The sequence below is a fragment of the Oculina patagonica genome, chromosome 9 (assembly GCF_052425735.1).
Source record: "Oculina patagonica isolate OP01 chromosome 9, crgOcupat, whole genome shotgun sequence".
In the NCBI taxonomy this organism is placed as follows: domain Eukaryota; kingdom Metazoa; phylum Cnidaria; class Anthozoa; order Scleractinia; family Oculinidae; genus Oculina; species Oculina patagonica.
This window is the reverse complement of record NC_135766.1, coordinates 1,785,341-1,799,627: the sequence shown is the minus strand read 5'-3', so window position 1 is coordinate 1,799,627 and position 14,287 is coordinate 1,785,341. Positions and strand designations below refer to the sequence as shown.

The following is a 14,287-nucleotide window of genomic DNA, read 5'->3' as shown; positions in this document are numbered from 1 at the left end:
GACTATACCTTAATTTTGGGCCCTCAAGCGGCCTGAAAAAACCGAAATTTCGGGCAATTTTGGGTGAGCCTACAGCACACTTCGTATGACTCCTCAAACTTCTTATATTTTTTCTATGACACTTATTCCCTTATAAATGGACTGAGATACATAAAACTTCCTGAGCTTTAATACTAAGTTTTTTACGCGGCCTTAAAAATTGCAACTGAATCGTTAATGAGCTTGACTTAAATTTGAGTCATTTTCAGTCGACTGTTTCACCAAAGTGCGGCAGTTTATTTGGAAAGTAAAATCATCCTTCGATAGTCTTTTGAGCTGTTATCAAAATCCAGGTTAGTTAAAATTGGTATCTAGAATTAAATCGGAGTTAGCGGCGTCTGAAACTGCCATACCAATGTTCATTTTAGCAAATTCCCGCCAAATTTTACATCACACTATGTTTTCACTTCCTCTGATTTTAGTCCATAATTAACTAAAAGGACTTAAAAGTATTTTCGTTGACTTCGGGATAGAACATCGCAACTGTAATACCATTAAGAACCTGTGTAAACATTTCAAAACCCTAAATAAATACCCGACATTTTCTTAGACACGTAGCAAAATTTCCCGCGAAAGTTTTATTATGGTTCTTCGTCACGCTACAGGGTAAACCGGACCGCATCCTCAGTTCGCTGGTCTATTGACGATCGCCAAAAAGCAAATTGGAAACAAATAATGGAAAGGTAATCGAGAATCACCTTCATTAATTAAATAGACTTTGCAGACATTTTGTTCACTCTTGTCTCCCCCAACTTTGGGAAATGCGTGACATGTCACGAATTGTAAGGTCCGGACACCAAGTGTAAAGCTCTGTTTGAAAGTCTGGGCGTTGAAATCATAAATTGTTCTTTCCATACAGTATAGCTGGACTTGTTCAGTTTATCTTCCTTTACAGGCGAGCAAGCGAGATATGAATTTTCACTTCGTTAGGGCCTTTTTAAATGAGCCCGGTAAACTGGCTGTCACGGTTACCGGGACGAATTTTGTCGTCTGTCTATAATTTCAGCCCGATACGAAACCAAAATAGCGACACATAAAGCTGCATTGTTCGCGACTATTGTAGCTCTATTGACACTTGCAACTTTACTAATAAAGCAAATTCGCATACTTCTCAAGTGGAAATACATATAAAGCAAAATTATGGCTTTTTTGACCACCCAGTTGCGAAAGCAAAGCTATTTTGAATTTCTCCAAAAAAGGGTCGTCCCGGCGACTGGACTGGAGTGTTCATAAGGGAAAATTTTCATCCCTGTTGCCGAGATGCTATTTTTGATAAATCAACAAGTGGCCCTGTTATTGTGATTACTGATTACGGTAAAAAATAAATAAATAAATAAATAAATAATAATAATAATAATAATAATAATAATAATAATAATAATAAAACGTTTCGACAAGTTAAAATCAAACTTGATTTTTATTTTTTTTATTAATCGCTGTAGTTTTATCAGATTTTGATCTACATTATTTTTGAATGAACCAAAATCTCGAATTAATGTGGCTTATCAAGCCAATGCGTGCAAACTGATAATCCAATTAGGTTTGTGGTTTTCATACGTTTAATTTAGTTTTCTGTGAATCCTCGAATGTTTATCAACAACAGTAAATGAAAAGGAAATTATCATTAGCTACTTAGGATACATTGTTTTATCAGCAAAATTACTAATAATTTTTAGTTTATTGAGAATGAAAAACTTAAATTTATCAAACTGATAAGCATAAATAAAAGGATACAGCTTACATTCACTGCAGTCTTTTTAACTAGCTAAAAATGACCATGAAAAACACACACAAAATGTGTTGATACACACATAAAACATCATATAAATCGACTTTCTTAGCTTTTTAATAAATACTTATAGGTTGTACAATGGAGTCAATCGTGACTATTTTTAATGTAGTCTATAATGCTGTACAGCCAGTTTTAAAGCAGTTAGTAATTTGATAGAAATGCCGGGGTTTGGTAAAGGCGAGAATTTATTTATTTTCATCTTCATCAAACCACTGCATTATAACTGGGCATGCAGTATCATCAAACAAATCATCTCTAAGCTCCTCTAACGCCTTCAATAATCGTGGGTCCCGGTTTATGGAATATTTTTTACCCCCCCCCCCCCCTAATACCTTCTTTCATATTGTTAAAAATTTGTGATAGCCCCTACCCCTTAAACCTAACAGTAAACATCATGCCACCCCCCCCCCCACAAGTTTGATTTTAACTTGTCGAAACGTTTTATTATTATTATTATTATTATTATTATTATTATTTATTTATTTATTTATTTATTTATTTTTTACCGTAATCAGTAATCACAATAACAGGGCCACTTGTTGATTTATCAAAAATAGCATCTCGGCAACAGGGATGAAAATTTTCCCTTATGAACACTCCAGTCCAGTCGCCGGGACGACCCTTTTTTGGAGAAATTCAAAATAGCTTTGCTTTCGCAACTGGGTGGTCAAAAAAGCCATAATTTTGCTTTATATGTATTTCCACTTGAGAAGTATGCGAATTTGCTTTATTAGTAAAGTTGCAAGTGTCAATAGAGCTACAATAGTCGCGAACAATGCAGCTTTATGTGTCGCTATTTTGGTTTCGTATCGGGCTGAAATTATAGACAGACGACAAAATTCGTCCCGGTAACCGTGACAGCCAGTTTACCGGGCTCATTTAAAGAGGCCCTAACGAAGTGAAAATTCATATCTCGCTTGCTCGCCTGTAAAGGAAGATAAACTGAACAAGTCCAGCTATACTGTATGGAAAGAACAATTTATGATTTCAACGCCCAGACTTTCAAACAGAGCTTTACACTTGGTGTCCGGACCTTACAATTCGTGACATGTCACGCATTTCCCAAAGTTGGGGGAGACAAGAGTGAACAAAATGTCTGCAAAGTCTATTTAATTAATGAAGGTGATTCTCGATTACCTTTCCATTATTTGTTTCCAATTTGCTTTTTGGCGATCGTCAATAGACCAGCGAACTGAGGATGCGGTCCGGTTTACCCTGTAGCGTGACGAAGAACCATAATAAAACTTTCGCGGGAAATTTTGCTACGTGTCTAAGAAAATGTCGGGTATTTATTTAGGGTTTTGAAATGTTTACACAGGTTGTTAATTGTATTACAGTTGCGATGTTCTATCCCGAAGTCAACGAAAATACTTTTAAGTCCTTTTAGTTAATTATGGACTAAAATCAGAGGAAGTGAAAACATAGTGTGATGTAAAATTTGGTGGGAATTTGCTAAAATGAACATTGGTATGGCAGTTTCAGACGCCGCTAACTCCGATTTAATTCTAGATACCAATTTTAACTAACCTGGATTTTGATAACAGCTCAAAAGACTATCGAAGGATGATTTTACTTTCCAAATAAACTGCCGCACTTTGGTGAAACAGTCGACTGAAAATGACTCAAATTTAAGTCAAGCTCATTAACGATTCAGTTGCAATTTTTAAGGCCGCGTAAAAAACTTAGTATTAAAGCTCAGGAAGTTTTATGTATCTCAGTCCATTTATAAGGGAATAAGTGTCATAGAAAAAATATAAGAAGTTTGAGGAGTCATACGAAGTGTGCTGTAGGCTCACCCAAAATTGCCCGAAATTTCGGTTTTTTCAGGCCGCTGGAGGGCCCAAAATTAAGGTATAGTCATATCTCGAAGAAAAAAGAACGTCTACTGCTGCAAATGCCACCGTTGCTAATCTTTTCAGATAGCTTTTATACTGTGAAAAGATGAAGGTAAATGGCCGACCTCGATGTTTTGCTCCTGCCCGGTTTTCTCTGACAATAACACTTAAGACATGCTTTTCCCCTATTGCTGTACCAAAATCATAAAACACATTGTTCTCACGAAACGGTAGCTATTATCAGATTGACTAATATGACTAGAATGGTGGGAATCTCGTGTGATTGCTTTTATCACTAATAAAAAGCTTAAAAATAAACGCAACTGTGTGTAAACAGCATCTGCAGACCTCTCAAGTCTCACGATTTTGTCCTGAGACTCACGGTTTTCACTTCAATCTGACGACGAGAAACAGAAATCTCACGAAAAAACAGAGTAACAAGTCATTTGATTAGCGCCTGGTTTTAGGACTCTTTTAGTTATTTTTGTCCGTCAGTTGATCAATCTCCCGGTTTTTACTGAAATCTTCAGATTTTTTTTACCTCAGTCTCTAGATTTCCAGTGCTTTGAGGTTGAGAAGTCTGCATCTGTTTTGTTTAAATCTGATGATCGCATTTTTCGGCATTTACTAAAAAAAAAAGAAAATTTTGACATGGCGGGAAAAATATTGACATGGCGGGAAAATTCCGCGGCCTCAGAAAGCAAATACGCATGGAATGCACCTTGTCCCCTGTAGTATTATCTTGTGTCGTCATGACTACGTCATGACGTCACAAGACAAAAACGATGGGAAGTTAGCATTTTTGGAAAAGAAAACGTTGGACAATAAATCTCTTATTAGACATTTTAGCGTGTTAAGGGACGGACCATTAATTCCTTGGAGGGGAGGGGGGTATGAAAAATATTCCTCTGCAAACTTTTTTTAGTTTATGCACCTCTTTAAACACTTGTATTTTGGCGAGCACGTAGTGCCTATCGAAATACTGCAAGACTCGTACAAAATATACAGTGATAATACTCACTAAAATGTCTAATAAGATACACGTACAACTTAGAACCTTGCATCCAAGGCCACTCTAGCAAACATATCTGTTCAATCAAAATATATTTTAATTTGTGGTAAATGCTCTATTTACAAACTAAATAACGAAGGAAATATGATTTTTACGATAACAATTGACTCGGACGGTCAAATTGGACCCCTCTTGGCCATGTGAATGGCACAGACATTAATTTCACGGTATGTACAATTGCCATTTGAACAGCACTAGTCATACACAGTATACACTATAGCTTAAGAAAATATTTGTCCTTGTTATGATTATAAACTGGAAACATCTGTCTCCAGTCAGTCCAAACCTCAATATGAGGTACTTCAATGTCTTTCATCGTCCAGAAAAGCTTTTAAAGCTTTAAAATTAGACTATAAAAATATATGTATAAAATTTGTATAAAAATAATTAAAAGGACAAAAGCCCTGTGTGCGATATCTAACACTTATTGTACTGCGTTCCAGTACAAACAACTGGTATTTACATAGCAGTCTCGCATCTAGTAAAAAAAAAAAACAGTTTGAATAAACCATCTATCGTACCCTAGAATCTAGAATTTTGCGTCAAAAAATAAACTAAATTATGAATCTTAGACTCCACATCTATTTATAGTCAGAATGCTTCTAAATAATGACTACAGTTTACACAGTGGAACCTCAAAATAACGAGTCCCTGTTATAACAAATGCACTTTCTCAGTGCCTTGGTACTTCGTTATTTAGAGCTTTCACTGTACAGCAACAACCAATTTTTTCCAATTATAAATTCGTTCAATAAATGTCTTATTAACCTAGCCTACTCAGCATTTTCTGAAAGAAATTCAGCCTTCGGTCTTTTATGTACAGATGTCGCTGCCCTTGATCCATACTACAGTCAACTCTCGTCTTGCGGACACCCCGCTATTGTGGACACTCGCTATTACGGACAAAATCCAGATCCCGGCGAAAGAGTTTGATTGGAAATGACTCCCGCTATTACGGACCCTCGCTATAACGGTCAGTAAACGACGCCTCGAGCGTGACCGCTATAACAAGAGTTGACTGTATTAAAACCTAAGGCTGATAATCTCCCGGAACGGTCATTGCGATTTTTTACCAAAAGATATCTTACATCGGGTCCCTGTTTAAAACTGCCCATAGTCTCTCTATTTCTCAGATCCTGTAGCGCGCGAAAATTAGCCACAAACAAAGCGGTTTTACCGAGTGTCTGGACAACGATCATCTGCTAAACAGAGAGACTGTGAACAATTTAGTCATCACTATTCAATCGCTGATTAACACTAATCCAGGATTAAAATGTAACAGAGGTTTAAATCCTGTTGTTTAAAGGAGCTAAGTCACGGATGACGCACATTGCAAATTTCACTGAGTCCAAAATGTTTGTCTGTTCATTTCTGGTTTATTTTTACCACTCTGTTGTTTTTACCTCAGTAAATTACTTTTTTATCTGGAAGTAGTTTTTTACACTAAAACAAAAAAACTCCGACTTCTTGTTTATCTTGATATTGCTCCTTTAAGTTGCTTGACACTACAGACCTGACTGGACAATATTCTGTAGTTTTAAATTGAAGGTAGCTTTGTACAGTTACACTGAAACAAAAACTACATATAATATTATATTCCTTGATACTGACCTTCGAATTGCTTGTCATTTTACATCTACTAAGTAGAAACAAAGGTACTTACATGTACAATTGAACTCTGCTCAGTTCCTTGCCCCCGGGAGCGGGATAGAGCCGGACATTAATGTTCTCCATTTTTCTCTATAACATAATTATACTCATACAATATTTTGTAAGTTTGACTCAATACTTTTCATTGTCGATATTAACTTGACCCAAATCATTTGCTAAACTACGTTGAATTTTGAGAAAGATGCCTACAGGACTTGAAAATAAATGACAAAATATTTAACAATAAATTTCAATACAAACTATGTAATACTAAATAGCTTCCGTGTTTGTTGCTAGCGGAGTAAGCCATAATTTTGTCTTGTGCCTTCTTAGCAGTAAGAGCCACGTTAATTAAATTTTACGAAGTGTCTAAGTGACAGCCGGTCAAGGTGTTTTACAATATACTAAATGAGCGACGATCATTTAGTGTTTTGAAAACCTTGACAGGCTACGGTCATTTTATCACAGCGTTAATTTTACGGCTTATTAGCCGTGATGTAAAGTACACTTCATGCGACAGTCACACTTACTACAACACGCCTTAACGTCTTAGTAAAATTTGGTTCAAACACGTTGTAATAATACAATAATTTCGCTTTCGTTTGGTCGTGTAAACACTTAATTCAAGTGTAAACCACGTCTAACATAGACCTCGTTTAAATAATCGGCCCCTTAGTTTCTGTCACTTAAACTTGCCATGTCCTAATCAGCCAAATAATTCTCGTCACGCAACACTCACGACATGCGTTGCGTGACAACTAAACCTGGGACTCCACAGGAAAGCAGTGATCACCATATTGTCATTAAGTGTAAACTTGCAGTTGATAAGGTAAATTAACTACCAATTTGAATTTTGACATTGTGTTAGCTGGCCGTCTGTAACATCAAACAAAATAAGCGTAAAGCGACAGTTAATTCACCTCACCAACTTCAAGTTAATCTTAAATATTCACACATGCCCACCAACACTAATCCACTGAGCATGCCTCAAGAAGAACTCTTTAATATGTGACTTTCTTTACTAAGAAGGCTTGGCACCCTTGATAAGAAGATACGTCACTGCCTCGGATTTACCATATCTTTGTGCAATCATTAGTGGCGTTTCACCAGCCTTGGTTCTGGATTCAATGTCAACTCCGTAAGAGAGGATCTTCTCGATAACAGCAGTGTTACCACCAAAAGAGGCGTAATGCAACAAGTCCATTCCACTCATGCTTTCTGAAGATGGATCAGCGCCCTTTGCAAGCAGATACTCCACAGCCTGTAGCTTGCCATAACCAGCGGCGACCATCAATGCCGTGACACCCCCGTTATTTATTGAGTCAATGCTAGGCACGTGACTAAGCATTAACTCAATAATAACAGGGTTGCCACCCTGTGAGGCCCAATGCAACAAATTCCATCCATCGTTGTCTTCTAATGATGGATTAGCGCCCTTTGCCAGCAGATACTCCACAGCCTGTAGCTTGCCATGACCAGCAGCGTTCATCAGTGCGGTGGCACCCCCGTTATTTATTGAGTCAATGCTAGGCACGTGACTAAGCATTAACTCAATAATATCAGGGTTGCCACCCTGTGAGGCGTGATGTAACAAATTCCATCCATTGTTGTCTTCTAATGATGGATTAGCGCCTTTTGCAAGCAGATACTCCACAGCCTGTAGCTTGCCATTACCAGCAGCTACCATCAGCGCCGTGACACCCCCGTTATTTATTGAGTCAATGCTAGGCACGTGACTAAGCATTAACTCAATAATAACAGGGTTGCCACCCTGTGAGGCAAAATGCAACAAATTCGCTCCATTGTTGTCTTCTAATGATGGATTAGCGCCCATTGCCAGCAGATACTCCACAGCCTGTAGCTTGTCATTACCAGCAGCTAACATTAGTGCTGTGACACCCTCGTTATCTATTGAGTCAATGCTAGGCACGTGACTAAGCATTAACTCAATAATAACAGGGTTGCCACCCTGCGAGGCGCAATGCAACAAATTCCATCCATCGTTGTCTTCTAATGATGGATTAGCGCCCATTGCCAGCAGATACTCCACAGCCTGTAGCTTGTCATTACCAGCAGCTAACATTAGTGCTGTGACACCCTCGTTATCTATTGAGTCAATGCTAGGCACGTGACTAAGCATTAACTCAATAATAACAGGGTTGCCACCCTGCGAGGCGCAATGCAACAAATTCCATCCATCGTTGTCTTCTAATGATGGATCAGCTCCCTTTGCCAGCAGATACTCCACAGCCTGTAGCTTGCCATTAGCAGCAGCGACCATCAGTGCTGTGGCACCCTTGTTAGTTATTGAGTCAATGCTAGGCACGTGACTAAGCATTAACTCAATTATAACAGGGTTGCCACCCCGTGAGGCCCAATGCAACAAATTACATCCATCGTTGTCTTCCAATGATGGATTAGCGCCCTTTGCCAGCAGATACTTCACAGCCTGTAGCTTGCCATTAACAGCAGCCACCATCAGTGCCGTTATACCCTGATCATCTCTGGAATCAATGGAAAATCCACAAGATAGCAAGGATTCAATTTTGGTAACATCACCGTCTTCTGCCGCATCGTGAAGTGAATTCCATTCATTTTTATCGTTGTCCACAAAATCGCTGCCTAAAATAATTGATAAAAAATCAAAATTAAAGAGACAGACGAGTGATTTTTGTACGAGATGGCGGAGATGCAATGGACGTGCCCAGCTGACGCGAAAAACTGACTCGTGAAAACATCCAGCTGTATCGTACAACATGTCGCTAAATTACCCTTTTAATTCCGTGAACACAACAGTAGTATTTAACTTATAACCAAAACTTTACTTCATCGATAAACCACACCATTGTAGTTGATCGAACTGTGCAGATTTTTTCCTTAAATAAGTATTTTTTTCCCCAATCGTTTGGCTGGTTTTTGGCACAAATTTTAAATATTTTCTCAATAAATACCTTAGTGTGCATCAGCAAACTTTCACCATCGAAGACTTGCATAAAGTGCAGCCTTTTTCCAAGGTTAACGTTTGTACTCATTTTTTTTTATAAAGGGTTTATTTTAAAAATATTGAAGGACCGTAGCCAGGGTTCAGCATAATAAAAATTTAAGAAACGATCTCTGGCGAAAAACTTTTAAAAAACACGACATTTGAGCTGTTTGATCTACAGTCTTCAACGGGTAAAAGTGAATAAAGATTTATGAATAGAAATGTGTAAGATTGAAAAAGAATGGACTATGTAAATTAATTATAAATGGGTGTAAAAAGAATGACGAACTGCCCAGGGAGTGGGCAGGAATTGTTGTCTGCATTTGGAGCCACAATGGTTTGCCACAATTCTTGACGAGTGTTTTCCTTATTCGAAACTGTTTTTGTCAATTAAGGAGGTGTTTTGCAAGGTTCGCAATTCTGGAACCTTTAGCCGCTATTTTAACATTTCTTTTGTGTTCTTTTTTCCGGGTGTTATGTTTTTTTTTTCGGTTTACTTTATCAAGTTTGCAAGTATTGTAGTTCCACTGCACTGTAATGAGATACATGTACTTGATAATAAGTTAAGTTTTGTGCTCAATTTTTCCCTCCATTCAAATAGCTTAGCTGCGTATAGCATAAACACATACATGTACACCCCTCCAACCATGCCAATAGTGTAGCAGCTGCATGCATTAAGCTCGAAATTCTACTGGTCCTCTGAAGTAGCAAATGCTATTATCTTGGGAGCTAAGGGCATTGTTTCTCTTGAAGGGTAGCAAGCCATTTACATGAGACCTTTCTAGATCTGCTACCTGACCCCCCCCCCCTCCTCCTGATGCAGACACAAACACACCTGTTGGCAACTCCCCTCCTTTGTTACTTGTTGCTTCTTTGTTAACTAAAGATATAGGTGAAGCTTGATCTGTGTCTAAAAAGAAGGGAAACAATTAGATGACTCTGTGCCAGGTACGGCGGAGCATTTTTCCAGGTGGGGGGGGGGGGGGGCTGACTAGTGACTTGAAGTGGGGGGGCTTAAGAGACTCTTCTCTTAGTAAGTCTTTATTTTTTCGGAAAAAGTGGGGGGGCTAAAGCCCCCCCAGCCCCCCGGCTCCGCCGTCCCTGTGTGCACTTCATGAATTCTTGCCATTGTGCACTGATCCAACTACCAATCAGATCCAAATATCACCATAATTTGATTTTGAGTTTACATACATACGGTTAACAAAAAAGAAAATAACATCTAAGAAAATGACTAATTCATTTAAAAATAAGCAAACCAACAAATGAAGGCATACAAGCTATGAAGGGTAGTCACATGTAAATTATGCATACATGTACTGCATGCATAATTATATAAATTTCCTGTGGCAGATGATCCTTCTTTGTTCAATTCAGTTTGTTTTCTTTATCACTGCCGTGAGCATCATTTTTATTTGCCGTTATAAATGAGGAGCTGACTGCTTCTAGGTTTGCCAAAATCTATTTTGCAAATGTTAATAAACGTCTTACGTGTACACGTACAGCAGCAAACTTTATTCATCATGCACTTGTAGAAAACTTGCAGCTCTGTTTTAAGATGTGTACTCCAATTTTACTAAATGGTTGGTAACTCATACATCAGTGCCATAGCATGGGGAGGGGCCGCCCCCCCCCCCCCCAAAAAAAAAAAAACAATTCAAATATTCAATTCAAAACAAGCGCAGCACTGACAATTGTAGAATGCTGTTGGATTCTGTATCCGTAATTAACAGTCCGGTTAACGCAATTCTTTTTTCCTAGTGCTATATTTATAACACTTTCCAACAATATTCTTGCACATTTCGCCTTTAAATAAACTCTAACACAATTTGAGGGAGCAAAACCCAGAAGTGCATTGTTTTTTTGCATCTGACCGCTGTGAATTGAGCGAATAATTTAGACAGGCACATTTGGTCAGCGGCCAAGCTCTTCCTGCTTCTTTTCGAAAACATTCAATATTCGGCTTGATAAAGCGTGAAATATTATGGCTTCAGCAAAGAAGAGGCTCTTAAGCAAAGCTCTTGAGAGGGTCTTAAGCAAAGCACACTCCTTAAATGGGCGAGACCCGATCCTGAAGAATCGGAGAGTGAAAACTGCGAAGAACAAGCAGGTTAAGAAGAAATATCTCAGCCATCTCAGGAATACAGACAGCAGGAACTTTGAAATTTGTGTAATAAGCCTGTTCAATAAGAAGAGTATAACGTTTAAATGGAATATCTGATCAGTGACTTTAGTGAGTTAAAAATTGCTGGAGACTGCTCTCAGAAGGCTGGAAATGCTATTTTAGTGACCCTAGATATAAAAATCTCCCGGGGGAGCATGCCCCTGGACACCCCTAGAAGGTCACGCCTTTGGCGCTCGTGCTGTGCCCCCCCCCCAAAAAAAAAAAAAAATTAACCCTGCTACGGCACTACATATTAGACAAAAAAAAACATTCAAGTTTTGTAAGTATTTAAATAAGTTACCACTGCACTGTATACGTAATGAGATGTAGTACTGTTTCAATTTGTTTTCGGACTCCCAAAATGTTTTCGGACTCCAAATTTTTTTGTTTATTAAACAAGTTATCAGTCTTTTTTGCTTAATAAACAAGTTTGACTAATGAAAGTTGCTTATTAAACAAAAAAGACCCTATTTTTTAATTGATAGACAAAAAAGGTGGTATTTTTTGTTTATTACACAAAAATTTTTTGCTTATTAAACAAAAAACCCGCGCGCTTTTTGCTTATTAAACAAAAGTTTCACAACATTTTGTTCACACGAAAATCTTTACCTTCGGCCGCCATTACATACAAAAATATTGAGAGGAAAAACATTGCTACGGATGAATCATTATTTTAAAAACATATATATTAGAAGTCTCTACTGCTAAATCATTCCACTGAGGGAAAACAAAGGCATGACTTCCCTTTTAGGAAGAATATTTTCCAAAAGTTTGAGTACGCAGCGCGATCGATCGGCTGCGTTCAACGAGCTGCTTGTTGGATGCTCAAGTTTTAAATCGGAAACGAGCCCTCTTCATTTTATTAATTACAAAATAAAAACATCAAGAGATTTCTAAAAGCAGAAAGAACCGGGGATTTGAACGAAGATGGCCTGTTTGTCGTCGAGTTTGTCGGTGATATTAGATCTATTTTATAAACGACGAAATGAACAACTTTCTAGCGATGTGTTTTACGCCGGTCATGAAATTTGCACTTTGCAGCGTAATGTGGGAAAAATAAGGCTCAACTCTGTGCAAAACCTCGGCAGCAATGGATAAATCATTGTGAAATGAAAAACTTTTAACAGAAGACTTGTCTGCTGCATCCTATTTAAGCGACCTTTCTTTTTCTGGAAGAATATTTTCCATGCATAAACGTTGTGCGATTTCGCGGCGAGCGATCGGCGATTCCGGAACGAGCTGCAAAGTCGAAAGTTTTTAAGCGATTCCTAGCAAATAAGGAGCTTTTTGAAGGCAGCAAGAACAGAAGATTTAAATAAACACAGCCCTATAAATATAAAGTCGTAGTATTAAATATGCAGTCGAGATAGCCGGTGATAAAATCTATTTTTAGACACGTTGACAAAATAAACAGCAGAGCTAACGATTCACCCGGCAGACAGGGAAAATTACCACGGTCAGAAAAAAAATTCTTTTCGCGTCAACTTTCAAAATTTGTGCTGAATTCCCGTGCAAAAGCTCGAAAGGACTTAAAATTCCTAGGTTCATTAAGATTAAGCGGAGTTTTCATTCAAGAACTGTATGTATGAAGCGTAAACAATGTCTAGCTAACGATTACTTTCACCACGGACTTTTTTTACAACAGACTTGAAATGCCAGCTTATGTTTTGAATATCAAGCAAGAATAGCGCCTTTTGTTTATTAATTAAAAAAAGGTATAGGTTTTAGTTATCAAACAAAAGTGCCACAACATTTTACGAACTTCATGCAGTCACGAGTACGGTGAAATCGATCTTGCAAAAGAAAACATCGTAATATAATGTCATACATGTAGACAGCTAATTAGAGTCACCAGTTTTCTTGAAAATATTTATAGGTTTTAACCAAAACGTGGCACGTTTTGTTTATTAAACTATTAAACAATTTGCTTTTCAACCGAAAACGGGTAATAACAGTCTAGTTTGCAAACACATTCTTATCTTCATGCAGCTACGTAACTACGGACAAAAATATTTGCGAGCAAAAACAACGCAATCATTCCACCCAAATTTAATACAATGAGGCAAAGAGTTTTCTGAATGTAGCAAAAATGGGTCACTTTATTCTGGACAGGGCGAAATAAACAGTAGCGTGGTTTGTATATTTCCGCGATTCACACGAAAGTAGTTTGTACTTTACGCGACAACTGGACAAATTTGAACTGAATTATGTGCCGAGTGTCGGTGAAGTAAAATTTAAATAGAGAGAAGGAACTGTAAAGCGAAAACTAGTGTGAAAACGTTACTGAAAAGAAACTCATGTTTTCAGTTCAGTGTTGACTTCTCGACGCGACTGAAACGAACACTTCGGTTTGATAAATAGAATTTAAAGGAAAGATAAAAACTCTCGGCTTTTTGCAATTCGTCGAGTTCGTTCGTACTGTAAAATTGACTTAGGTCAGCTTAGGTGCAGACAATGTACACAGGAGAATATTCATTCAAAAACCAATCAAAATAGACTTGTAAAATCTGAGAACACATTCGATTCGTAAACCAGAAATATTTACGAGAAGATCGATCAAGAGATAAAATGTGTGAAGTTTTAACGCATTCCGTCGAAATGGATTTTGGAAATGAAAGCTGGTGTTTAATTTGACGGACAATCTGCTGGCCAAAGATTTAAAACAGTTCATCGCACAAGAATTTATTTGTACTTGTTTTTATACGCTGCCCAAAATAATAATAACAAAAACAATCAAAACAGACTTGTGAAA

The 14,287-nt window shown here is 37.8% G+C and overlaps 2 protein-coding genes across 2 annotated transcripts in view; both read right to left on the bottom strand.

The window, feature by feature from the left end:
* LOC144665185 (uncharacterized) overlaps positions 1 to 14,287 on the bottom strand; it is a 292,253-nt gene that overhangs the window by 61,458 nt on the left and 216,508 nt on the right. The window lies entirely within an intron of this gene.
* LOC144665210 (uncharacterized) overlaps positions 1 to 14,287 on the bottom strand; it is a 51,469-nt gene that overhangs the window by 22,057 nt on the left and 15,125 nt on the right. Inside the window, exon 7 of the mRNA XM_078526398.1 lies at positions 10,207 to 10,281. Within this exon, the coding sequence (XP_078382524.1) occupies positions 10,207 to 10,281 (75 nt within the window). The remainder of the gene's footprint in view (positions 1 to 10,206; positions 10,282 to 14,287) is intronic.